Source organism: Xenopus laevis, chromosome 9_10L (genome assembly GCF_017654675.1).
Source record: "Xenopus laevis strain J_2021 chromosome 9_10L, Xenopus_laevis_v10.1, whole genome shotgun sequence".
Taxonomy (NCBI): Eukaryota; Metazoa; Chordata; class Amphibia; order Anura; family Pipidae; genus Xenopus; species Xenopus laevis.
This window is the reverse complement of record NC_054387.1, coordinates 114,791,917-114,818,941: the sequence shown is the minus strand read 5'-3', so window position 1 is coordinate 114,818,941 and position 27,025 is coordinate 114,791,917. Positions and strand designations below refer to the sequence as shown.

The 27,025-nt window shown below is 43.4% G+C and overlaps 1 protein-coding gene across 9 annotated transcripts in view; it reads right to left on the bottom strand.

Moving 5' to 3' along the window:
* Positions 1–27,025, bottom strand: part of ankfn1l.L (ankyrin repeat and fibronectin type III domain containing 1 like L homeolog) — a 261,510-nt gene that overhangs the window by 113,676 nt on the left and 120,809 nt on the right. For 7 of the 9 annotated variants that reach the window (XM_041577562.1, XM_041577563.1, XM_041577559.1 and 4 more), the window contains one exon: positions 20,486–20,526. In XM_041577562.1, the coding sequence (XP_041433496.1) occupies positions 20,486–20,526 (41 nt within the window). Of the gene's footprint in view, positions 1–20,485; positions 20,527–25,924; positions 26,210–27,025 lie in introns of those variants that run through there. The other 2 variants (XM_041577565.1, XM_041577567.1) reach the window with 1 other exon arrangement.

The following is a 27,025-nucleotide window of genomic DNA, read 5'->3' as shown; positions in this document are numbered from 1 at the left end:
AACTCAAGTCACCACGGGTTTCAGATCAACCTGCACTAATCTGTATGTTATCATTTAGGCACAAGTAAATGGGGTCTCTATGTGAACCCCGAAGCCTTGAAGTTGGCCATAGCAGGATCCCCATCATCAACAGTAGGTTGTATAGACGCAATAGAACTGAGCAGAAACATGGCACAATCTCATAATTGCCCCAACAAGGTATTAGTACAGCAAAATGAGGTGATAAATGGGTTAAAAGGGAGCAGCAGTGTAACTCCTAGGGGTTGTTAAGGTGAATTTGGTAAAGCAACAACGAGGAGCACAGGGATAGAGAGAAGCCAGAGGGAGGGTAGGAGGTCTGTAGGAGTCACTGTAGTAGAATGAAGCCACCATTCCTGTGGTCAGACCACAGATCAAGGAAAAGAAAAGGTGCTGGCACTGAAGGGCATTGTGTGCAAAATATATAAACACTCTGGTTCCGCCTCACACTCCCGGCTTTGGATGCCAGTCTGCTCTTAATCGCTGTTATCTGACCCTGTGTTTTAGGACCGGGTATCTCATAACTTTCCACTTCAGCTGTGTGGTTTTATGCCAGCGAATAGCAATAGCAATAAGCACTGCCACTTGAAAGGATTAAAAAGGAGGTAACGCGTAGCAAAAATACTTTTATGGAGCTATTCATTAGCAATAATCTTGCAGTTCTAATTTTTCAGTATTTGCAACTCTCTTTGGTTGATGATTTCAAGTTCTTTAAAGGGGTGGTTCACCTTCAAACAACTAGTTTTCAGAGAGATCATCAGAAATAATGACTTTTTCCAATGACTTTATATTTGCTATGTGTGACTGTTTTTCTAATATTGAAGTGTAATTTTTCACCTTCTGAAGCAGCTCTGAGAGGGGGGTCGCTGACCCTGTAAACTGTTTTAAATTGATTCATTTAGTTGATACATTTCTTATCTTTGTCCCTGCTGAACAGAATCTCAGGGTTTCATTACAGGCAGCTGTTAGAATTGGTACAATAGTTGCTAATACTCCAGAGATGCTGCTGAGAAATGGATCAACTAAATGTAAAATTGTAACAGTTCAGAGTCTGCACCTGAATTACTGAGCTGTCAGACTCACACACCAGAGACTCAGACATTCAACTTTAAAAACAACTGAATTGAACTGAATTGAAAAAAGTGTTTGGAAGGTGAACACCCCCTTTAAGCAAGTGGTTAAGAGCCAATCAGTTTCAGCTTTACTTTAAAAAGGAATATGATGAAATAGATCAGTTACTCCTTATTGCCGGGTTTCAACTGAATTGAAGTTCCATTTAATTTACCAAGTCCATTTAAAGCATTGCAACTTGTCTTGAAGTCATCACTGTAATCAAATAATTCATATGTTTAAAGTGGAGAAGGGTGTTTTATGCAGGTGATTGGGAAACCCGATATCCAGAAAATGCCGAATTACAGATAGGCCATCTTCCATATACTACTTTTTATCCAAATAATCCGAATTTTTTGCTGTAATTATAAAACAGTACCTTGTACTTGATCCCAACTAAGATAAAATAATATAAAACAATCGTATTGGGTTTATTTTTTTTAGCAGACTTAAGGAATGGAGATCCAAATTATGGAAAGATCCCTTATCTGGAAAACCCCAGGCCCCAAGTATTCTGGATAATAGGTCCCATACCTGTACTGCCTAAATCCTCTATATGGTTTGCTGGGATGGTGGGTGTTATAATTCAACGACATAGTGGAGGGCTACCCGTTGCAGACCAGAATGATCTAGCATAACAGCCCTGTGACTATAGGGCAGATACAACCAGTAATGGAAATGACAAGCAGAGATCTCCTGTGTAACAATAGGGAAACAGACCCAGTGAATGTTGGGGGCCATAGAGTTTGCCATGTCTATTTACATTTGTAAACCAGTATGGGACACCTAAACATATTTTGTTGTCAAAGTTATCTGCAGGGATGAGCACATTTTTTCAACTGATAACAATTTGTGTTTTTGGACTAGACTCACAGCATACAATTCATTTGCATACAAAAATTTGCATCTTGTGAAACTGAATATAAAAAAAAAAGCGCAGGAAAAAAAACCCAGCTCGAGAAAACCTTCCATTGACTCCAATGCATTTAGCACAAGAAAAAAACACCCCTTGACTAAAATGCATTTGGTGTAAATAAAAATGCCTATTGACTCCAATGCATTTGGCATATGAAAAAAAAGCCATTGCCTCCAATGCATTTGGTGTAAATAAAAAAGTCTATCGACTCCAATGCATTTGGCAGAATTTTGCAATCTCAAAATTTTTTATGTGGTTTAATACATGTTTCAGCCTTGGTGAAACAGAGCACTTGATATTAACCATCCACTGTGGTGTTTATACAAAGGGCCTGTAGGTGTCACTGTGCACAAGAGTTACACTGTGTACATAGTACTTTCTATACTGCTTAAAAGTATTAGAGTTAAAGCTACTGTTGAAGTGTAATGGCTGCATGAACCTGCTAATAAAGCACTGTTATACTCTACTCATCCTCGGCTACCAAAACATAACATGTACCCATCAGGGATGGGTACAAATGAAGCAAATGTGATCTAGGCATTTCCATAACCGAACAAATACATTTTGGCCACACCACTGGCATTGCCCAGTTACAACAAGTCGTGCTTCAGCAGAGCCCCATCCATTTTCCCGTAAGCCCTGCTCCTTTCATCTTGTCTTAACTTGAGCTGGCCCATTGGGGAGTATGTACATTATATGTCTTAAAATGATCCGCCATGTCCCTAATTTCCAATTGACATGGATGGAATGAGTTATAGAGCCTTCAATGCGGCAATCCTGGACTCTACAAGCTGGTGGGCGCAAGTGAGCATTTTGTTTCAGATCCTTCCCCTTGCTGGCACAGTGCAGTAATGACTTGTGGGGTGAGTGAGCAGGAGACTCTCTGCCGCTCCTTCCTGATAATCCCATCACCTGTGCCCCACGGAGGGGATTTGTTACAAACTGCGCTCTTTCTTTAGCCTACAATGTGCTCAGTGAGCAGGAAATTATCTGCAGGAATGTGCCATGGATACGGCAAAGAGACGCTTCCCATTAAACACAACTGTTACCAGGGTTGCAGCTCCAACACAGCAGCTTATGCGCCGGGGATACTAGTCAATGGGTTAATGACAACTTTCAGCCTGAAGGTCCCACGGAGTGTTGGGAAGAATGGATACGTTTACTGGGAATTTGATGAGGAATCCAGAAGCATCTAGTGGACTCTAGAAGACTTCTCAGTTCAGCAAATGGATAGCTCACACAAACATTCACTGCATAGAGGCCTGATATCTGCTTTGTAATTGTGCCTTGGAATGGGTCATACATTGTTTCACTTTAAATTGGTAGACGCTCTGGGCCTATACACAACTTTATTGAAATCTAACAGCAGAGGCAGCAAACCCAACAGGTGCCAAAGAAGATAAAGGCGTTGAGGATCCTGATGGTGTAGTAATTGGTTTGATGTGTAACCCCATACATACATATAAGGGATCATTTATTAAGGGGCAGAAAGGTCCAAAGAGCAAAAAGGCAGGTGCAAAGAACCATATCTTAAGCCACTATCCAACTCTACCCTTGGAAGTTGCACCAGGCACTGTCAGTGGTATAAGTAGAAACTCTATTCATCTGTTATGGAAAAAACATGTCAAGTCACACAAAGTTTAGGGAATCATCATATTTTGCCCCCCCCCTTAACATCAGTTCAGTCCACTGCAGAGCCTTGCCTCCCCCACTCCCCCTCTTGAACTGTGTTACCCATGTACCTCAATATTACCCGGCTCCCCATACCTCATGAGAAATGGGTGCTGTGGGGCTGTGGCCACCATACTGGTCACTTGATTTCCACTACCTGGCTCTCTGGTGGCCAGGAGAAGATACAGCTTAAGTCAGAACCAGATCAAAATCACTTTATACCACGTTGGCCCCTCTGTAGGGGGACTAAAGTGGTATACAGGGTTTGCATTCCCTTTTAAAGAAGAACTTAAGCCTAACTAAAGAAGTAAAGTAATGTAAAGTAAAGTAAAGGAGAAATGTTGAACAATACGTTTTGTGCTTCTGTACCAGTCCAAGGCAACCACAGCCCTTTAGCAGTAAAGATCTGTGTCTCCAAAGATGCCCCAGTAGCTCCCCATCTTCTTTTCTGCTCATTCACTGCACATGCTCTGTGCTGCTGTCACTTACTGAGCTTAGGGACCAACTCACAATATACAGTACACATAAAATAGAAATGTCACAATATAAGGCCCTGTAGCATCAGTTTATATTACAGCCCAACCTCATTTTCTGCTTGATAATTAGCGACGACCCCTAAGCTTAGCTGATCAGAGCCCACTGAGCAACAGACACTTTGCAAGATGGTGACCCCTTGTAACAAGTTTGAAGTCCTGCATCATTGCTGCTATTGACAAGCTGAAACTTCAGGCTGGTGCAATACGTTCAGTATATGAAATATGGCATTTTTAGCTATATTATTTTTTAGAGTTTAGTTCTCCTTTAACCCCCACTGAAATGGCCTAAAACCCCACCTTAAATTATTTCACATGGTACTGGCTAACGCTAGAAGCACAATTGGGGGCATGGTCAGAGTATATACACAAAAGTCACAGCAGTTGCAGCTATTACGCTATGAGGTTCCGCAGTGTACTGTTCCTACATCACAGCAGGTAACAATGGGGGCTATCACATTTATAGGAGAGACAACGCATGGGCCGGTATGTACAGAAGCTAACTTGGAAAATAAATCAAATTGCAAATGTTCGATTCATTTGAAATTCCAATACAATCTGAAGAAATTACATTTTCCAGAACACCCGCGGGAAGCCGGGACTTTTGTCTTTTTGATTGTGAATGCCGCAGAAACATAAATATTATTCCATGTATTATAAGCGTAATGATGAATATCCAAATATACACAGGCCCTCTTCACCCTCCCCTTCTTCGTCTGTTTCTATTGATGGCAAGGAACCTTAAATTGCTTTAGCTGCTGCTAGGATACAGGGCTCAGCCTAGCAAGCGAGAATTACTCAGCCGAGATCGGAGGCGGTTGGAAAGGAATGTGAGAAGAAAACTGGAGGTAGGGAAATAGGACACTGATGGACACACTGAAAGAAATGGATCTCCTCTGTAGCCAGCCTATACAAACAGCAACCTAGGAAAGTGGTAGACAGACCTTTTTAGTTCAAGTTCCACTTGAAGGTCCAGCCTTTGAGCAAGGCCTGCTTGAAGGTCTAAAGGCCCCCATAAACGGGCAGATATAAGCGGCCAACAGATTAAGTTGGCAGCCTATTGCCTAGTGTATGGGGCCCTCTGATCTGCTTCCACGATCAATATCTGGCCGAAAGTCAGTCTTAAAAATCCCGTCAGATCAAGGAACACAAAGGTTCATCGATGCGGTCCTCGATCTATCCACCCATTAGGTGAGCACCTTTAAGGTAGGCATATCAGGGAGAGATACACTCATTTGGCGACCTCGCCAAATGAATGGATCTCCATATGTATTGCCAGCTTTACCCACTATCAGGGCTCCCTCCAAAGTCCAACCATTGGTCAGGGCTCCCCTTAAAGGAGAAGGAAAGGCACCCTGCAAATGTTAGGCACCCCCAAGTGATTGTATTGACTTACCTGAAACGCCGGGCTGGTGCTCCTATCAGTAGAAAACTGCACCGGCCCAGGTTTATACAAGTGAGCATTACGGAACGATCCTCTTCCGGCTTCTTGCTTCAAATTTTCCAGGGCAAACGCATGCACAGTTGAATGAAATAGCCGACTTTTTAGTTAAAGTTTGGCTTTTCATTCTACTGCGCATGCACAGACGCGGGAAGAAAGAGGAAGGGGCAAATTCACTAAAATTCACTTCCCTTAAGATGGGCTTTCTTTGTCCTTCCCATTCCTAACTGGCTTTCAGGCTGAACCCTCCACTGCCAGCTTCCTTGTCTGGGAACCACTGACCTAGGGGCATAGCAATAGAGGGCAGATTTATTAAAGGGCATTTACATTTACTTTCTTTAATGAAAAAGAAACTTATCTCCCTTCATTTACTGCTGTGGATAGGAAATGTCAGACGATCCCTAACTGCTGAGCAGGGAAACAATCATACTTATGAACAGCAGGGGGAGCCCTCGTCTTACTTCCCAGCCATGCAGAACTCAAGCAGCTTTGTTTATGACGATCCCTAAGCAGCCCAGACCACACTGAGCATGTGCACAGTTTTAGTCTTGCAAAGATGTTTAACAAAGTTACAAAATGGTGACGCCCTGTGGCCAACTTTGAAAGCATAAATTATTTGTTTGATTAGGCTTGTGGTGCAGTAAGTTCATGTTTATATTTAGTATACAAAATACAGCATTTCTAGCCTTATTCTATTTTAGACTTTACATGCCCTTTAAGGGTTGAATAGTAAATTTGAATTTTTAAAAAAGAAATTGGTGTCAAAATTCACACATCGAATTCAAATGTAAATTTGAATGTGAGATTTATCACACCACAACCATGGAATCAGTTCTAATTCGAATATTCGCCACCTTCTGAGTTCACAAGTCAATGACAGAAGTCAGTTGAACCATTGGAATATGTTTATTGCCTACCTGACATATGAATTTTTTTTTCAGATTCGAATTTTCGGGTTGGGACCATTCGATCGAATATCGGTGGCAGTAGTATAAATGGCCCTATATAGTGGTCCGTAATAAAATTATGCTTTGGGGCCCACATATGTTTAGTTACTTCATTAGAGCAACCCTTACTAATATATAGGGATGTAGCGAACGTCGGAAAAAAAGTTCGCGAACATATTCGCGAACTTGCGCAAAAACGCGAGCGGTTCGCGAACGGTTCGCGAACCCCATAGACTTCAATGGGAAGGCGAACTTTAACATCTAGAAAAGACATTTCTGGCCAGAAAAATGATTTTAAAGTTGTTTAAAGGGTGCAACGACCTGGACAGTGGCATGCCAGAGGGGGATCAAGGGCAAAAATGTATCTGAAAAATCTGCCTGTGTGTGCTTGGAAGAGATAGTGTAGGGGGAGAGCTGTTAGTGATTTCAGGGACAGATGATAGTAAGTTTGCTGGCTAGTAATCTGCTTGATACTGCTCTGTATTGGAGGGACAGAAGTCTGCAGGGATTTGAGGGACATTTTAGCTTAGGTAGCTTTGCTGGCTAGTAATCTGCTGTTCTCTTTAAACAACTGCCATACGTTGACCTTGTAGGCATTGTTTGCCCAGTTTTTTTGGACGCAGCCACTGAAGCACAGTTGCCAGAAAAAATATGCCATATAAATGCTGAAAATAGTCATTTTTCGCCATACGTTGACCTTGTAGACATTGTTTGCCCAGTTTTTTTGGACGCAGCCACTGAAGCACAGTTGCCAGAAAAATTATGCCATATAAATGCTGAAAATATAAATTTTTTTGGTTGCAGCCACTGAAGCACAGAGGCCAGAAAAATTATGCCATATAAATGCAGAAAATATGCATTTTTTTGGTCGCAGCCACTGAAGCACAGTTGACAGAAAAATTATGCCATATAAATGCTGAAAATATAAACTTTTTTGGTTGCAGCCACTGAAGCACAGAGGCCAGAAAAATTATGCCATATAAATGCAGAAAACATGCATTTTTTTGGTCGCAGCCACTGAAGCACAGTTGACAGAAAAATTATGCCATATAAATGCTGAAAATATAAATTTTTTTGGTTGCAGCCACTGAAGCACAGTTGCCAGAAAAAATATGCCATATAAATGCTGAAAATAGTCATTTTTTGCCATATACGTTGAGTCAACGTATGGCAAAAAATGACTATTTTCAGCATTTATATGGCATATTTTTTCTGGCCTCTGTGCTTCAGTGGCTGCGGCCAAAAAAACTGGGCAAACAATGCCTACAAGGTCAACGTCGTTGACCTTGTAGGCATTGTTTGCCCAGTTTTTTTGGCCGCAGCCACTGAAGCACAGAGGCCAGAAAAAATATGCCATATAAATGCTGAAAATAGTCATTTTTTTGGTCGCAGCCACTGAAGCACAGTTGCCAGAAAAATTATGCCATATAAATGCTGAAAATATAAATTTTTTTGGTTGCAGCCACTGAAGCACAGAGGCCAGAAAAATTATGCCATATAAATGCAGAAAATATGCATTTTTTTGGTTGCAGCCACTGAAGCACAGAGGCCAGAAAAATTATGCCATATAAATGCAGAAAATATGCATTTTTTTTGGATGCAGCCACTGAAGCACAGTTGCCAGAAAAAATATGCCATATAAATGCTGAAAATAGTCATTTTTTGCCATACGTTGACCTTGTAGACATTGTTTGCCCAGTTTTTTTGGTTGCAGCCACTGAAGCACAGAGGCCAGAAAAAATTAAACCAGTAGGGTTTGCACCCTAGTTTGTAACGGTGGCGGAGGGAGGAGGAGGACGCTAAAGGACAGCTGTGTGTGGAGTCATGAGGCTTGAAGAGAAGGACAGCTGCATAGAAGTCAGAACAAGTCTTCCGGCGTGCAGTAACCCTCCGAGATCCACCCCTCATTCATTTTAATAAAGGTCAGGTAATCGACACTTTTGTGACCTAGGCGAGTTCTCTTCTCAGTTACAATCCCTCCTGCTGCACTGAAGGTCCTTTCTGAGAGCACACTTGAGGCTGGGCAAGACAAGAGGTTCATGGCAAATTGTGACAGCTCTGGCCACAGATCAAGCCTGCGCACCCAGTAGTCCAGGGGTTCATCGCTCCTCAGAGTGTCGATATCTGCAGTTAATGCCAGGTAGTCCGCTACCTGCCGGTCGAGGCGTTCTTTGAGGGTGGATCCAGAAGGGTTGTGGCGCTGCCTTGGACAGAAAAACATTTGCATGTCTGACGTTACAGACTGGCCAAAGGGCTTTGTCCTTGCAGGTGTGCTCGTGGCAGGATTACTGGCACCTCTGCCCCTGGAATGTTGATGAGTTCCTGAAGTGACATCACCCTTAAAAGCATTGTACAACATGTTTTGCAGGCTGGTTTGTAAATGCCGCATCTTTTCGGACTTGTGGTATGTTGGTAACATTTCTGACACTTTATGCTTGTACCGAGGGTCTAGTAGCGTTGCGACCCAGTACAGGTCCTTCTCCTTAAGCCTCTTGATACGGGGGTCCTTCAACAGGCATGACAGCATGAAAGACCCCATTCTCACAAGGTTGGATGCAGAGCTATCCATCTCCGCTTCCTCATTATCAAGGACTGCATCATCCACGGTCTCCTCCCCCCAGCCACGTACAAGACCAGGGGTCCCCAAAAGGTCACCACTAGCCCCCTGGGAAGCCTGCTCCTGTTGGTCCTCCTCCTCCTCCTCCACAAAGCCACCTTCCTCCTCTGACTCCACTTCTGGCACCTCTCCCTGCGTTGCAGCAGGTGCCTGGGTTCGTTCTGGTGATTCCGACCAGAAATCGTGCGCTTCCAGCTCCTCGTCACGCTGGTCTACAGCCTCATCTGTCACTCGTCGCACGGCACGCTCCAGGAAGAAAGCGAAGGGTATTAGGTCGCTGATGGTGCCTTCGGTGCGACTGACCATATTTGTCACCTCTTCAAAAGGTCGCATGAGCCTGCAGGCATCGCGCATAAGCACCCAGTAACGGGGGAAAAAAATCCCCAGCTGTGCAGATCCAGTCCTACCACCCAGTTCAAAAAGGTACTCGTTGACGGCCCTTTGTTGTTGCAGCAGACGTTCCAACATAAGGAGCGTTGAATTCCAGCGAGTCTGGCTGTCAGAAATCAAACGCCTGACTGGCATGTTGTAGCGCTGCTGAATGTCAGCAAGGCGTGCCATGGCTGTGTAGGAACGTCTGAAATGGGCCGACACCTTTCTGGACTGGGTGAGAACGTCCTGGAATCCTGGGTACTTGGAGACAAAACGTTGGACTATTAAATTTAACACATGTGCCATGCAGGGCACATGTGTTAAATTGCCTAGTCTCAACGCTGCCAACAGATTGCTTCCATTGTCACACACCACTTTTCCGATCTGCAGTTGGTGTGGGGTCAGCCACCGATCGGCCTGTGACTGCAGAGATGACAGGAGTACAGATCCGGTATGGTTTTTGCTTTCCAGGCACGTCATCCCCAAGACAGCGTGACAACGGCGTACCTGGCACGTCGAATAGCCTAGGGGGAGCTGGGGGTGCACAGGTGTGGAGGAGGAGAAGGAGGACCCAGCAGCAGAGTAAGAAGAAGAAGAAGACGAGGTAGAGAGCGATGGAGGAGTAGAGGTGGTGGCAGAACCGCGTGCAATCCGTGGCGGTGACACCAACTCCACTGTTGTTGTTGAGCTACCCATTCCCTGCTTCCCAGCCATTACCAAGTTCACCCAGTGGGCAGTGTAGGTGACATACCTGCCCTGACCATGCTTGGAGGACCATGCGTCAGTAGTCATATGGACCTTTGGCCCAACACTAAGTGACAGAGATGCGGTAACTTGGCTCTGCACATGTTGGTACAGGTGTGGTATTCCCTTTTTAGAAAAAAAATTGCGGCTGGGTACCTTCCACTGCGGTGTCCCAATTGCTACAAATTTGCGGAAGGCCTCAGAGTCCACCAGCTGGTATGGTAAAAGCTGGCGGGCTAAGAGTGCAGACAAGCCAGCTGTCAGACGCCGGGCAAGGGGGTGACAGTCAGACATTGGCTTCTTACGCTCAAACATGGCCTTCACAGAAACTTGGCTGGTGGCAGATGACTGGGAATGGGAACAGGTGGTCAAGGTGGAAGGCGGAGTGGAGGGTGGTTCAGACGGGTCAAGGAGAGCAGAGGTAGAGCAGTAAGATGCTGGACCAGAAGGAGTGTGGCTTTTAGTTTGCCTGTTGCCTTTGAGGTGTTGCTCCCAAAGTGCTTTGTGCTTGCCGCTCATGTGCCTTCGCATAGAAGTTGTACCTATGTGGCTGTTGGGCTTACCAAGGCTCAGTTTCTGACTGCACTCATTGCAAATTACAATGCTTTTGTCAGAGGCACACACATTAAAAAAATCCCACACTGCTGACTTTTTGGAAGTGTGCGATCTGGCGGTAACAGTAGAAGTTGGCGGAGTTGGCGGTATTGGCGGCAATGGCGGGTGCGTTGGCCGGCTGAACACAGGTGCCGATACATGTTGTTGCCCTGCTGATCCCTGCGGGCTGTCCTCCCTGCTTCTTCTAAGTCTTATTCTCCTACTGCCTCTCTGACTCTCCGTCTCTCCATCTGAACTACCCTCCTCTTGCTCTCTTCTACTAGGCACCCACAAAACATCAATCTCCTCATCATCATTCTCCTCAGATGCATCAATTTCTTCTGACACATCACAGAAGGAAGCAGCAGCGGGGACCTCCTCCTCATCACTCATTATGTCCATCTCTATCGTGTTCTCTGCCAGAATTAAATCTGGTGTAAGGTCCTCATCTCCTTCATCTTCTTCTGGCAATAATGGTTGCGCATTACTCAGTTCAAGAAACTCATTGGAAAATAACTCCTCTGACCCCAGTGAAGAAGGGGCACCGGTGGTGGAGGAAGTGTTACGTGGGGTGGCCATAGCAGTGGAGGATGAGGAGGATGTTGTGGTAAAGTTAGAAACGGTAGAGGATGGGGTGTGCTGTGTAAGCCAGTCAACTACCTCTTCAGCATTTTGGGAGTTCAGGGTCATTGGCTTTTTAAAACTGGGCAATTTGCTAGGGCCACAGGATTGCATAGCAGCACGGCCCCTAGCACGGCCTCTGCGTGGCGGCCTGCCTTTGCCTGGCATTATTTTTAAAAAAACAACAACAACAACAACAAAACTCAGTTGGTTTTTCTGGAAACGATAATACACACAGCTAGATGGCGGGTTGAAGAAAACACTGTGCAAATAATGCCTACAAAGTCAACGTATACACTACTACAGCAGTGGATACGGATTACGTAAAATATATGAATGCTGCTTGAAAAAAAGTAACTCAAGTGGTTTTTCTAGAGACGATAATATTATCAATATTTAGACAAAATGTGAACAAGGTCACACAGCTCGATGGCGGGTTGAAGAAAACAGTGTGCAAATAATGCCTACAAGGTCAACGTATACACTACTACAGCGGTGGATACGGATTACGTAAAATATATGAATGCTGCTTGAAAAAAAGTAACTCAAGTGGTTTTTCTAGAGACGATAATATTATCAATATTTAGACAAAATGTGAACAAGCTCACACAGCTCGATGGCGGGTTGAAGAAAACAGTGTGCAAATAATGCCTACAAGGTCAACGTATACACTACTACAGCGGTGGATACGGATTACGTAAAATATATGAATGCTGCTTGAAAAAAGTGACTCCGGTGTTTTTTCTGGAGACGGTAATATTATGGATATTTAGACAGAATGGGAACAAGGTCACACAGCTCGATGGCGGGTTGAAGAAACAGTGTGCAAATAATGCCTACAAGGCCAACGTATACACTACTACAGCGGTGGATACGGATTACGTAAAATATATGAATGCTGCTTGAAAAAAGTGACTCCGGTGTTTTTTCTGGAGACGGTAATATTATGGATATTTAGACAGAATGGGAACAAGGTCACACAGCTCGATGGCGGGTTGAAGAAAACAGTGTGCAAATAATGCCTACAAGGTCAACGTATACACTACTACAGCGGTGGATACGGATTACGTAAAATATATGAATGCTGCTTGAAAAAAAGTAACTCAAGTGGTTTTTCTAGAGACGATAATATTATCAATATTTAGACAAAATGTGAACAAGCTCACACAGCTCGATGGCGGGTTGAAGAAAACACTCTGCAAATAATGCCTACAAGGCCAACGTATACACTACTACAGCGGTGGATACGGATTACGTAAAATATATGAATGCTGCTTGAAAAAAGTGACTCCGGTGTTTTTTCTGGAGACGGTAATATTATGGATATTTAGACAGAATGGGAACAAGGTCACACAGCTCGATGGCGGGTTGAAGAAAACAGTGTGCAAATAATGCCTACAAGGTCAACGTATACACTACTACAGCGGTGGATACGGATTACGTAAAATATATGAATGCTGCTTGAAAAAAAGTAACTCAAGTGGTTTTTCTAGAGACGATAATATTATCAATATTTAGACAAAATGTGAACAAGCTCACACAGCTCGATGGCGGGTTTGAAGAAAACACTGTGCAAATAATGCCTACAAGGCCAACGTATACACTACTACAGCGGTGGATACGGATTACGTAAAATATATGAATGCTGCTTGAAAAAAGTGACTCCGGTGTTTTTTCTGGAGACGGTAATATTATGGATATTTAGACAGAATGGGAACAAGGTCACACAGCTCGATGGCGGGTTGAAGAAAACAGTGTGCAAATAATGCCTACAAGGCCAACGTATACACTACTACAGCGGTGGATACGGATTACGTAAAATATATGAATGCTGCTTGAAAAAAGTGACTCCGGTGTTTTTTCTGGAGACGGTAATATTATGGATATTTAGACAGAATGGGAACAAGGTCACACAGCTCGATGGCGGGTTGAAGAAAACAGTGTGCAAATAATGCCTACAAGGCCAACGTATACACTACTACAGCGGTGGATACGGATTACGTAAAATATATGAATGCTGCTTGAAAAAAGTGACTCCGGTGTTTTTTCTGGAGACGGTAATATTATGGATATTTAGACAGAATGTGAACAAGGTCACACAGCTAGATGGCGGGTTGAAGAAAACACTGTGCAAATAATGCCTACAAGGTCAACGTATACACTACTACAGCGGTGGATACGGATTACGTAAAATATATTATGGCTGCTTGAAAAAAGTCACTCCGGTGTTTTTTCTGGAGACGGTAATATTATGGATATTTAGACAGAATGTGAACAAGGTCACACAGCTAGATGGCGGGTTGAAGAAAACACTGTGCAAATAATGCCTACAAGGTCAACGTATACACTACTACAGCGGTGGATACGGATTACGTAAAATATATTATGGCTGCTTGAAAAAAGTCACTCCGGTGTTTTTTCTGGAGACGGTAATATTATGGATATTTAGACAGAATGTGAACAAGGTCACACAGCTAGGTGGCGGGTTGAAGAAAACACTGTGCAAATAATGCCTACAAGGTCAACGTATACACTACTACAGCGGTGGATACGGATTACGTAAAATATATTATGGCTGCTTGAAAAAAGTCACTCCGGTGTTTTTTCTGGAGACGGTAATATTATGGATATTTAGACAGAATGTGAACAAGGTCACACAGCTAGATGGCGGGTTGAAGAAAACACTGTGCAAATAATGCCTACAGGGCAAATAATGCCTAAAAGGTCAACTTATACACTACTACAGCGGTAGTAAAATAAAAAAAAGTAAAATAAAAAAAAAATGAATATTAAAAAAAAAAAATTAAAGTTGGTGCTGCTGAACTACTAGGAGCAGCAGATTAGCACACCAGTCCCACTCCCCAACACTGCTAGACTAATAGCACTGGGCTCTTATAGTAGTAGTAGTAGTAGTAGTAGTAAAACAACAAAAAAATAAATAAAAGCAGTCCTTACAAGGACTACTGTTATTGCAGCAGTCAGCAGATGAGATCAGAAGCAGGACAGCTGCCCACTGCAGCTACATACAGAGCACTGCAGTAGAAGGTAGATTACTAGCCAGCAAAGCTACCTAAGCTTAAATGTCCCTCAAACCCCTGCAGACTTCTGTCCCTCCAATAACAGAGCAGTATCAAAACGATTACTAGCCAGCAAACTTTCAACTGTCCCTGAAATCACTAACAGGCAGCAGCTCTCTCCCTACACTATCTCTTCAGCACACACAGGCAGAGTGAAAAAACGCTGCAGGGGCTTCGGTTTTTATAGGGAAGGGGAGTGGTCCAGGGGAGAGCTTCCTGATTGGCTGCCATGTACCTGCTGGTCTGGGGTGAGAGGGCAAAAAAAAGCGCCAACAATGGCGAACCCAAAATGGCGAACGTCGCGCGACGTTCGCGAACTTCCGGCGAGCGCGAACACCCGATGTTCGCGCGAACAAGTTCGCCGGCGAACAGTTCGCGACATCTCTACTAATATAGCCTTATGGTTTTGGAGCAAGAAAGTAGATGGCTACAATTAGGATCACATCCAGGGTTCTTTGCAATCAGAATATTCCAACCAGTTCAACCAACAAATGACTGGAACCGAATGTAAAAAGCTCAACTGAGGGTTCTGATCTTTTGCACTCTTTCAATAAATATCCCTAATCATTAATTCTCCCCCTAATTCCAACTGTCCTCTACCACCATGCGAGAAGCCTGTGCCCAGTAATTCTCATATGGCAATACTAAGCCATATGAATAAATAATAAAAGCCAATTTCCTTCCTTTAATTTCCCTTTAACGTTATGTTGAAATACCATTCTATTCCCATTAATGAAATACTGAGTTTCATTCTTATTGCAATAAGGGGTCACATCTAAAATAAAACCACAGTGAGTCCCGGAGCCAAGCTGAGTCGATACGAGTATATTTATTTGCACTCATTGTCCCCATTCTGTCTTTCTGGGAGGGAACATGTTCAAAACAGATGTAGCTTATTCAAAAGCAATCACGGTATAATTTACCAATCACCAATTAGCCTTTATCGGTCAACTGTAGAAAGGCTAATGAAAGTAAACATCTGATTGGACTCTGTGGATTACTACTCTGGTGTAAAATGACTCCATTTTTGTGAATGATAGCTCCCCTAATCATTAGATCTCCGTGTACACAAATTGCTCTGAAATTTTATATACTGCCCCAGTGTTTTTCCAGCATGGTGCTTAGTTAACCTTTGTCCCCTCCCTCTTTGCTAAACAAATGAGCCCCATTGGGAACCTTTCATTAACCTAATGGATATGATGATGTGTTCAAGTGGAGCATGATCATAGTGCGGATATATACACCTGTTATCTTCACACGGCAGCTGGAAGCTTATATACAAAACGGTTGCTTATATCAGTACTGGCACAGAAAGGAACATGTCACGGTGTTCCTGCAAGCTTAGGCAAAAATCAATGGAAATTATGTATATCAGTGATTCCCTAGTATCGCAATGCCACATTGGATTTGCTGGTTCTTGAATTATGCAAAAGAACAGAAGGCACTTTTAAACTACACTGAAATGAAGCAAGGTACAGCTTGCCATCATACTCATAAGGGGAGTAAAACTAGTCTAGTAGTTGCTGGGGGGGGAGGGTATAGAGGACCCAGTAGATTCTATGGGGCAAATTCGCCGAAGCGCTGAACGCTAGCGTTAATTCGCTAGCGTTTGGCATTTTCGTTACTGCGCAAATTCACTAACGAACGCTGGCGTAGTTTCGCTAGTGTTACTTCGCACCCTTACGCCAGGCGAATTTTCGCTAGCAATGTAACTACGCAAATTCACTAACTGGCGCAGTGTACTGAACGCTACCTTTTACGCTAGACTTCCTTCGCCACCTCAGACCAGGCGAAGCACAATAGAGTAGATAGGGATTGTTTCAAAAAAAGTCAAAATTTTTTCTAAGTCCCAAAAAACGCTGGCGTGTTTTCTACATTATGGGTGATAGGCTGAAAAAGATCGAAAAAATTTTTGGGGCTCCCCTCCTTCCCCCCTACATTTCCTGACTCATGGCAACTAACCTAGACAGTGGGCACATGTGTAGGGCAAAATAAAAATTTTATTTGATGATTTGAAGGTTTTCTAGCCATTTGTAGTGCTGATACGTATTCCTCCATTGAAATTTGAATTTCGCGCCGTATGCAAATTAGCCTTCGCTAGCGTAACTTCGCTTTACATAGCGAATCAACGCTAGCACAACTTCGCAACCTTACGCTATCCCTGTGCGCAACTTCGGATTTTAGTGAATTTGCGGAGCGCTGGCGAAACTACGCCTGGCGAAGTGCGGCGAAGTTGCGCCTGGCGCAACTTCGCATCTTAGTGAATTTGCCCCAATGAAAGAGTATCAATCCCCTCACACATAAACAACTTGATACATGATAACTAGGGATGTAGCGAACGTCGGAAAAAAAGTTCGCGAACATATTCGCGAACTTGCGCAAAAACGCGAGCGGTTCGCGAACGGTTCGCGAACCCCATAGACTTCAATGGGAAGGCGAACTTTAACATCTAAAAAAAAAATTTCTGGCCAGAAAAATGATTTTAAAGTTGTTTAAAGGGTGCAACGACCTGGACAGTGGCATGCCAGAGGGGGATCAAGGGCAAAAATGTATCTGAAAAATCTGCCTGTGTGTGCTTGGAAGAGATAGTGTAGGGGGAGAGCTGTTAGTGATTTCAGGGACAGATGATAGTAAGTTTGCTGGCTAGTAATCTGCTTGATACTGCTCTGTATTGGAGGGACAGAAGTCTGCAGGGATTTGAGGGACATTTTAGCTTAGGTAGCTTTGCTGGCTAGTAATCTACTGTTCTCTTTAAACAACTGCCATACGTTGACCTTGTAGGCATTGTTTGCCCAGTTTTTTTGGACGCAGCCACTGAAGCACAGTTGCCAGAAAAAATATGCCATATAAATGCTGAAAATAGTCATTTTTCGCCATACGTTGACCTTGTAGACATTGTTTGCCCAGTTTTTTTGGTTGCAGCCACTGAAGCACAGTTGCCAGAAAAAATATGCCATATAAATGCTGAAATAGTCATTTTTTTGCCATACGTTGACCTTGTAGGCATCTATTTTCAGCATTTATATGGCATATTTTTTCTGGCCTCTGTGCTTCAGTGGCTGCGGCCAAAAAAACTGGGGCAAACAATGCCTACAAGGTCAACGTATACACTACTACAGCGGTGGATATGGATTACGTAAAATTATATTATGGCTGCTTGAAAAAAGTCACTCCGGTGTTTTTTCTGGAGACTGGTAATATTATGGATATTTAGACAGAATGTGAACAAGGTCACACAGCTAGATGGCGGGTTGAAGAAAACACTGTGCAAATAATGCCTACAAGGTCAACGTATACACTACTACAGCGGTGGATACGGATTACGTAAAATATATTATGGCTGCTTGAAAAAGTCACTCCGGTGTTTTTTCTGGAGACGGTAATATTATGGATATTTAGACAGAATGTGAACAAGGTCACACAGCTAGATGGCGGGTTGAAGAAAACACTGTGCAAATAATGCCTACAGGGCAAATAATGCCTAAAAGGTCAACTTATACACTACTACAGCGGTAGTAAAATAAAAAAAAGTAAAATAAAAAAAAATGAATATTAAAAAAAAAAAATTAAAGTTGGTGCTGCTGAACTACTAGGAGCAGCAGATTAGCACACCAGTCCCACTCCCCAACACTGCTAGACTAATAGCACTGGGCTCTTATAGTAGTAGTAGTAGTAGTAGTAAAACAACAAAAAAATAAATAAAAGCAGTCCTTACAAGGACTACTACTGCAGCAGTCAGCAGATGAGATCAGAAGCAGGACAGCTGCCCACTGCAGCTACATACAGAGCACTGCAGTAGAAGGTAGATTACTAGCCAGCAAAGCTACCTAAGCTAAAATGTCCCTCAAACCCCTGCAGACTTCTGTCCCTCCAATAACAGAGCAGTATCAAAACGATTACTAGCCAGCAAACTTTCAACTGTCCCTGAAATCACTAACAGGCAGCAGCTCTCTCCCTACACTATCTCTTCAGCACACACAGGCAGAGTGAAAAAACGCTGCAGGGCTTCGGTTTTTATAGGGAAGGGGAGTGGTCCAGGGGAGAGCTTCCTGATTGGCTGCCATGTACCTGCTGGTCTGGGGTGAGAGGGCAAAAAAAAGCGCCAACAATGGCGAACCCAAAATGGCGAACGTCGCGCGACGTTCGCGAACTTCCGGCGAGCGCGAACACCCGATGTTCGCGCGAACAAGTTCGCCGGCGAACAGTTCGCGACATCTCTAATGATAACTCCATGTAGGACAGAGTTAATGGCAGAGACAGACCAGATAGAGTTACCACCTTTTCTGGAAAAAAAACTACCGGCCTTCCTATATTTTATATTATTAACATGAACATCAGGGACCTTTTCTGGAAAAAAATTACTGGCCTTCAGGTTATTTTTTTAAAGGTAAAGTTTTTATTGTTTTAAGACACATAGAAAAACATAAAACGTAGAACAAAACACATGACATTAAGCAGTAAGGTTTTGTTTACAAAACATTTATGAAATATGTAGTAGTATTTTTGCTCCATACTATTGGTTAGGGTTGCCACTTTTTCCTAAAAAATTTTAACAGCTGGTGGGGGCAGGAACAAAAGGGGGTGGGTCGTGATGTAAAAGGAGCGGATACATAATGTAAAAGGGGGTGGGACGCAACACGAAGATCGCCGAAGGAGGACAAAAGTTACGTTTCATCGGGATTGGGGGTGGGCCATTGCCGACAAATTTGTAATACCGGCCACGGCCTTGGTAAGTGTTTTAAAATACCGGCCGGGTGGCAACCCTACTATTGGTTGATCAGTCAACTTAATCTCTGGGCGGGTGCCTATTCGTGTGAGGGGCTTCAGGGTCATTTTTGATCTCTGATGTTAATATTATTAATAGGGAAGAAGGTTAAAAATATAGGAAGGCTGGTAGTTTTTTTTCCCCAGAAAAGGTCCCTAATTCCAGAAAAACCAGTTGGCAACAGTAATGACATGGGAAGGGTGAGGAGAGGCAAGGAGCTGATCTAAAGTTGAGCCGTTCAGGCAATATAAAGTAGAACTTGACTAGCCTGATAATGGTATTATTAAGATGGGGTTTCCTGTTGCAGGCACATATGGGACACCAGGGAGCCATATTCAAACCCATACAGTACAGGTATAGGATCCCTTATCCGGAAACCCGATATCCAGAAAGCTCCAAATTACAGAATGGCTGTCTCCCATAGACTCCATTTTATCCAAATAATCCAAATTTTTAAAAATGATTTCCCTTTTCTCTGTAATAATAAAACAGTAACTTGTACTTGATCCAAACTAAGATTTAATTAATCCTTATTGGAAGCAAAAGCAGCCTATTGGGTTTATTTAATGTTTACATGATTTTCTAGTAGACTTAAGGCATGAAGACCCAAATTACAGAAAGATCCATTATCTGGAAAACCCCAGGTCCCAAGCATTCTGTATAACAGGTCTCATACCTGTAGTAGATGTTTTATGATGCAGTGGCAATGTTAATGATAGTTACATCCTTGGAAGATGCCTCTACTGCCTTCCTCTAGTTCCAGCCCTGTTGGGCACAGGAGCATTCACCTTCACATAACACATAAAGCACATACGATATCTTCCTGCTCAGCGTCTGATGGATAGGAACAGCTCTAACTCTACTGCATGGAGAACCAAACATCAGAGTATCTCCCAGGCCAGCTTAGCAAGCAGGGATCCTGGGAGAAGTAACTTAAAGCTCAGTGGAGCATATACACACACACACATATTTATTGACTCGGCACCACTATTGCAAGCCGCACTTTACAAGCAGCAACGCCATAATACAATACACATTGTAGATGGAAGGGTCTCTTACCTTGGTGTCTGGAATTCTTTCCGGTCTGCTGAGCCCAGACTCTATAAGGAGATAAAATGATCGTTTAGAAACAATACATTACATCTGTTGACTTTGCTCTTGGTAAAAGTAAAGAGTACAAAAATTTTCAGTGATGCACTAAATATTCCCAGCTAGTATAGTGTTTTAAGCCATTCACAGTGGCTGAATTATACAGTCAGCAAAAAAAACACATCAAGCCCATATCTATACTTGTCTGTCCACCATGTTATTCCCAAATGCAATATTATTTGGAAAGAATTTCACAGCCACAGTCCAATTTTGATGACCTTTACACCACTCCAGCCAGTTCTTGGCATGGCACATGGTGAAGATTTCTTTACCTCTGATAAGAAGCCAACACACCCTACTAATAGATTGAGCAGTGATCCCTAACCAGTGGCTCGTGAGCAATATGTTGCTCATCAATGTTGCTCCCAGTGGCTTCAAAGCAGGTGCTTATTTTTGAATTCCTGGCTTGGAGGCAAGTTTGGGTTGCATAAAAACCTTGTCTACTGCCAAATCAAGCCTCCTGTAGGCTGCTAGTCCACTTAGGGGCTACCAAATAGTGAATCACTGGCCATATTTGGCATCATCAGGTACATTTTGTATGCTTGTGCTGCTCTCCAACTTTCTTTACACTTGAAAAAAGGTTGAAAAGGTTGGGGGCCCCTGAGTTAAAGTTTCCACATACATCTAAAAATGTGTCCAGATACATTTGATCAATTAGCGTATATGCTGTATATATCTCATACAGTGAAGAAGGAGGCTGAGTTAGCAGTTAACAAGATTGGTGGCAGATTGCTGCAGCAGCAAAACAGATGTTTTTACATATTGCAGGGAGACAGGAGCAGATTGAGCTGGGTGGCTTCAAATTAATTCATAATGAAAAGAGCCTGAGAAATGTTATCTTTTATTTCTTGTCTTTATTTAATAAGCTACAATAATCCCATAAATAAACCTACAGACATTGTTTGCTACAACTCCCATCAACCCTCCACACATTCAGCAGCATTCAGATGGTTGTAGTTCTGTGGTTTTTTGGTGCCAAAGGTTTATTGGCCTTGGGGTCTGAAAGGTTTTAGATTTATGTTAAGGATACTCTGCATTGTAGCCTGGAAAGCAGCCTGTTACTGCTACCGACTGTAATATTAGTGCAGAAGTGAACACACCTGGGGCCAGGCCCTGACTGGCAATCTGTGGGTTCTGGCAAATGCCAGAGGGGCTGCTATAAGGTGCCATAGGAAGTCAGTATTTAGTGGGCTGGTGGGGGCTGTTTGGGCCTCTTTGTGGGCTGACTGGGCCTCTGTGTACCTGAAATTCCAGGGCCTATTTTAATTCTCAATCACATGACACTAGCAATAGAACAGGGGCAGAGTAATGCCCGAATCGACCCCAATTTCCCAAAAAGTGTCAATCAATTGTTTCATCTGTTCATGTGGCCAAGCAGCCCTAATCATTCTGCCAACAGACTGAACAGACCACTTGCTGAGTTGAAGGGATCTAAGGCAAGCATGGTCAACTGCAGAATCGACAGAGTCCTGCGCGAAACCAATTTTTTGAGACCCACAACCCGAACCACAACCCGCATATTTTTCCACTTGGATCCTGTTTGGAACTGCCTTATCCGCAAACCGCTGACCACCATTAAACAGGAAATGCTGTTGCTGTGAACCGGAAGTGACATCATAAAAAGTAGGTGGAGACAGAAAAAAGTTTTGTAAAATTTTAAAAGGAGTAAAATATAGACAATACAACATAGCATAAGAAATATAGAAGAACCTGAAGACCCGCATCTATACCCGCACCCAAGAATCCAACCCTCATCCCGTAGGGTATGCATATCTTTTGTGGGTAGCCCGCAGGTACCCGACCTGCTGCAGGACTCTATCGACAGATACTAAAAGTCCTTGAACCCCAACCATCCTGGGAGGCAGAAAGAGCCTTAACGTAAAACTATACCCCCCAAACTAGGTAGGTCTCTATAAAAATATATTGCATAAAACTGTTCATATGTGAAATCCTACTTTATGTTAATAAACCATTTTCATAATAATATACTTTCTAGTAGTATGTGCCATTGTGCAATCCTAAATAGAAAATTGGCATTTTAAAAAATTGAAAGGGCTGCCCCCTGGGATCGTAGGATTCACTGTGCACACAAATAAACCATGCATGTTAGGTCACATGAGCCAATTAACAGACAAAGTTCTGTCTTTTGCTTCCACACTTCTTCCTGTTACAGTTAGAGCTGCAGTATTTCTGGTCAGGTGATCTCTGAGGCAGCACACAGACCATCACCAAATGGTGGTTCAAGACAAGAGATGTAGAATATTTTACTTTTTACCTATATATTCCAGTTTGGTAAGATTCTTTCATATGCCACTTAATTTGATATAAACTATCTGTTGCTTAAGTATTCATTTTGGGGGTATAGTTTTCCTTTAAAGGAGAAGGAAAGCTAGCAAAGCAGTTTATTGTCAATAGATTAGCCACAATAGTGCAAGCTATGACACTATTTATTCTGTAGAATGCTTTACCATACTTGAATAAACAGCTCTAGAAGCTTTCTTTGTTTGTTTAGGATAGCAGCTGCCATATTTTCTTGGTGTGACCAGTGTCGGACTGGCCCGGTGGGACACCGGGAAAAAACCCGGTGGGCCCCCGCCAGGCCAGAACTCTTCTCCAGATAGTTAGAATGGGGGGGGGGCGCATCTTAGTGGGGGGGGGGGGGCGGGGGGCCCCTGGACAGCAGTCCCGGTGGGCCCCCGGCCCCCAGTCCGACCTTGGGTGTGACATCACTTCCTGCCTGAGTTTCGCTGCTCGCTCATAGCTCTGGGCTCAGATTACAGCAGGGAGGGGAGGAGGGAGGGAGGGAGAGAGGAGCAAACTGAGCATGCTCAAGCCCTGCCCTGGAGGTTTAAACTGAAGGCAGGAAGTCTGATACAGAAGCCCATGAGTACACAATAGAAGGAAAGAAATGTGGTGTTTCTTTTGACAGAGGACTCAGAGCAGCATTACTTTGATTGTTTACTGGTGTATTTATATAGACCTTTCTGATAAAACTTACTTAACTTTAGCCTTTCCTTCTCCTTTAAGAGAAGCCCTTCTTCTCAATCCCAGACAGCAGTAGACAGCAGTACTATGCTTTATAAGCCTTCTGGCAGTAAAACAAAATGAAAAATGCCCCCACCCCAGGACCCAAGCTGCTACAAATAGCAAATGCAATTCCATATAAAGAACATGTTTAGAGTTTCTGCAGGAGAGCAGCTTAAATTGGTGGTAGTCAGCAATATAAATATATTTCTCAACATGAACTAGACCAGGAGATTGGGCTCCTGCCTCGAATGTCAAAGGTCAGTCTGGACAACCCCTGGCACTTTGTCCGTCAACAAAGACACGTGTCAGCAGGATCCTCCTGAGGAAGGTATGTAACCCTAGAGGTATTCCAAGCCTCTGGGCCACATTGTAAACCTGCAGAGATACAGGAACTCCAGCTGATTACAAGTCACAGGCAGACAAAGGAGGACTAATTGGGAATTAGTAAGCAATTCATTATTACTGACCTGTTTCCCTCAAGAGCCAGGGGGCAGTAAATTAGTTACATGAGGAATTGGATACCAGAAACATCAGGGTGGCTCCTCTTCCTGCTTTAATAGCTTCCTGTGCCGCTCTGATTTGGATTATTTCATTGTCAGACAAGGAATGCTTCTCAGCAGGGATATCATAAGTCACACTTATTCAGCCTTCCATGGCATGTGGCTCCAAGGACCCAGAGTACTTTATTACACAAGGTACAGTCCTTTGTACAAAATCATAATTGGGTTCTACACTGAGGAAGACTTATAGCACTATAAGTTATAAAGTCAAAATGTGGAGCAAAGTGCAAAAAAAAAAAACAGGCACAATATCTTGAATATACATTAATGCTAATTAACACATAGGATAAATCCTGTTATATGTAATGGTAATCACATAATTACGTAATCACATAATGGTAATTATTGGGAATATGCTGCATAAAGCCTCAAGGAAGCCCTACACTTAATACTGGGACTTCAGTTCACATTAAGTCCAGAGGTTCATTAGCACTGTGCGCTGCACACAAATTATTGTGGGTCAACAAAATAATGTGCAAAGGGAACATGCCATAGAATGTTTATGCACACAAATCCTGCATGTGGTGCTTATTGCCAACTGTTTGAAAATAAAGTCTGTAGTGTACAATGACACTGAATTGAGACTTGTTATAATTAGTATAGTAGACACTAATACGCACAATAAAAAGTAGGGAGTAGGCAGCATCAAAAACCCCATATGGCCATGTAAGGTACTGAGGTACTGGTTTCAGTTACTTCCCAAAGACTATCCCCACTGCTATTATTGGCACCATCTCTCCCTACTATACCTGCTATCCCAAAGCAACACTCCCTTCCCAGAAACTATTATCCCATTGCTACTATAGGCACCATCTCTCCCTACTATACCTGCTATCCCACAGTCACACTCCCTTCCCAGAGACTATTATCCCACTGTTACTATAGGCACCATCTCTCACTACTATACCTGCTATCCCACAGTCACACTCCCTTCCCAGAGACTATTATCCCACTGCTACTATAGGCACCATCTCTCCCTACTATACCTGCTATCCCACAATCACACTCCCTTCCCACAGACTATTATCCCACTGTTACTATAGGCACCACATTTCCCTACTATACCTGCTGTCCCACAGTCACACTCCCTTCCCAGAGACTATTATCCCACTGTTACTATAGGCACCATCTCTCACGACTATACCTGCTATCCCACAGTCACAGTCCCTTCCCAGAGACTATTATCCAACTGTTACTATAGGATCTCTCTCTCCTATACCTGCTATTCCACAGCCAATCTCTTCCAGGGGCAGCTGTACATTTTAAAAGTGACAAGAGTCGGCAGCTTATTGGCCAATGTGTGGGGCCATCTGCCGGGCATCTCCAATCGATATCTGTCTGAAAGTCGGGCAGATGCCAATCGGGCAGGGCAAAAATCCCATCGGATCGCGGCAACATTTTCGTTGATGCAGTCCTGCATCCGATCGCCCGTATGGCCTCCATTCTGATCCGATCGTTGGGCCCTAGGGCTCATGATCGGATCAGCCTGATATCGCCACCTCAACGTGGGCATATTGGGGAGAAATCAGAGTGGATCTCCCTGTGTATGGCCACCTTAAGACCACCCAGCTGTGTATACCAGTAATCACAGTAATCTGAATGATGCAGTTTGAATGTAACAGACACAGACAGAAAGGGTACAGCTAGGATCTAATTCCATGAAGTATGCAAGATAGAGAGTTTAGCAGGGGAGAGCCAAAGAAAGAAACAGAGAGGGGGATGGGAGGGCATTTGAAAAGAAAAAATGGGTTGTGGTGCAAACCTTCAATGAAGCATCAGGGGGTTTGCACTGGGAAACTCCTTGTCTTTTTATACTTCCCTCCTTTCTTCGTCTGTTCAGTAGCCATAATCTGGCCAAAGCCTTGCGTGGGCCATTTGCCCCCGGAATTTTCCACCCTGGCTTACCCCTTCCTTCCTTGCCAAGCAGGGCAGCCCATAGGAATGTTTGGTCCTGTAAGCAGCTTGTATAGAGCAGCCAGTGAGAGTCGGAGAGAGCCGGGTGCATGCTTTCCCTTGCTTGTTGCACTTTTACAATCTGGTTGCTTGGCAATGGGCTAAAGGCAAACTCTACAACAGCAGAAGAAAGGGACAAGGCTGTATGCTAATCAATGCAATGAGAAGTTTACTTTCTCCGCTTCCTTTCACCCCCCTCCCATTCTCCCAAACACAACTCACAGCATGCAGCTCTTCCTGATCAAGAACTGCCCATGCACACACAGCTTCCTCGGCTTTGGCTGGGAAAGGGTTACCCCAACGCCGGTCTTTCTCTGTTAGCCACAACCGCATATGAAAGCATTAACATCACTGCTAATTTGCTTGCTAATCTGCTGTCACACACACAACAATGCTGTGCCCTCGGGCAATGAAGTGAGTCCAAAGGTGTCTCAATACCCAACACACTGTGGTCCTGTTTACTTTATAACCCTAGAGCAATAATGGGCACTAACAAAGCAATAATCACCGGTAATAAAGAATCAACCAGAAATAGATGTCCTAGGGTTTTAAAGAAATATACTACAGTATTTCAAACTGCCTGGCATAGTGTTTTTTCTAAGGAAATGTATTATCCGGTGAATGCAATAAAACATTGGTAATTAGTTACTTTGAAAAGGTGGCATAGGCATACATAGGCAGGTCTGTTTGTTTGGAGAGGTTGCCATATGAGCGAATCAATATGAATGGATGTCTAACATAATAGCCAGAACACTTCCTGCTTTTCAGCTCTCTAACTCTGAGTTAGTCAGTAAGGGGGGCCACATGGGACATTACTGTTCAGTGAGTTTGCAATTGATCCTCAGCATTCAGCTCAGATCCAAAAGCAAATGGTTATGGCCCATGTGGGCCCCCCCCTCAAGTCACTGAT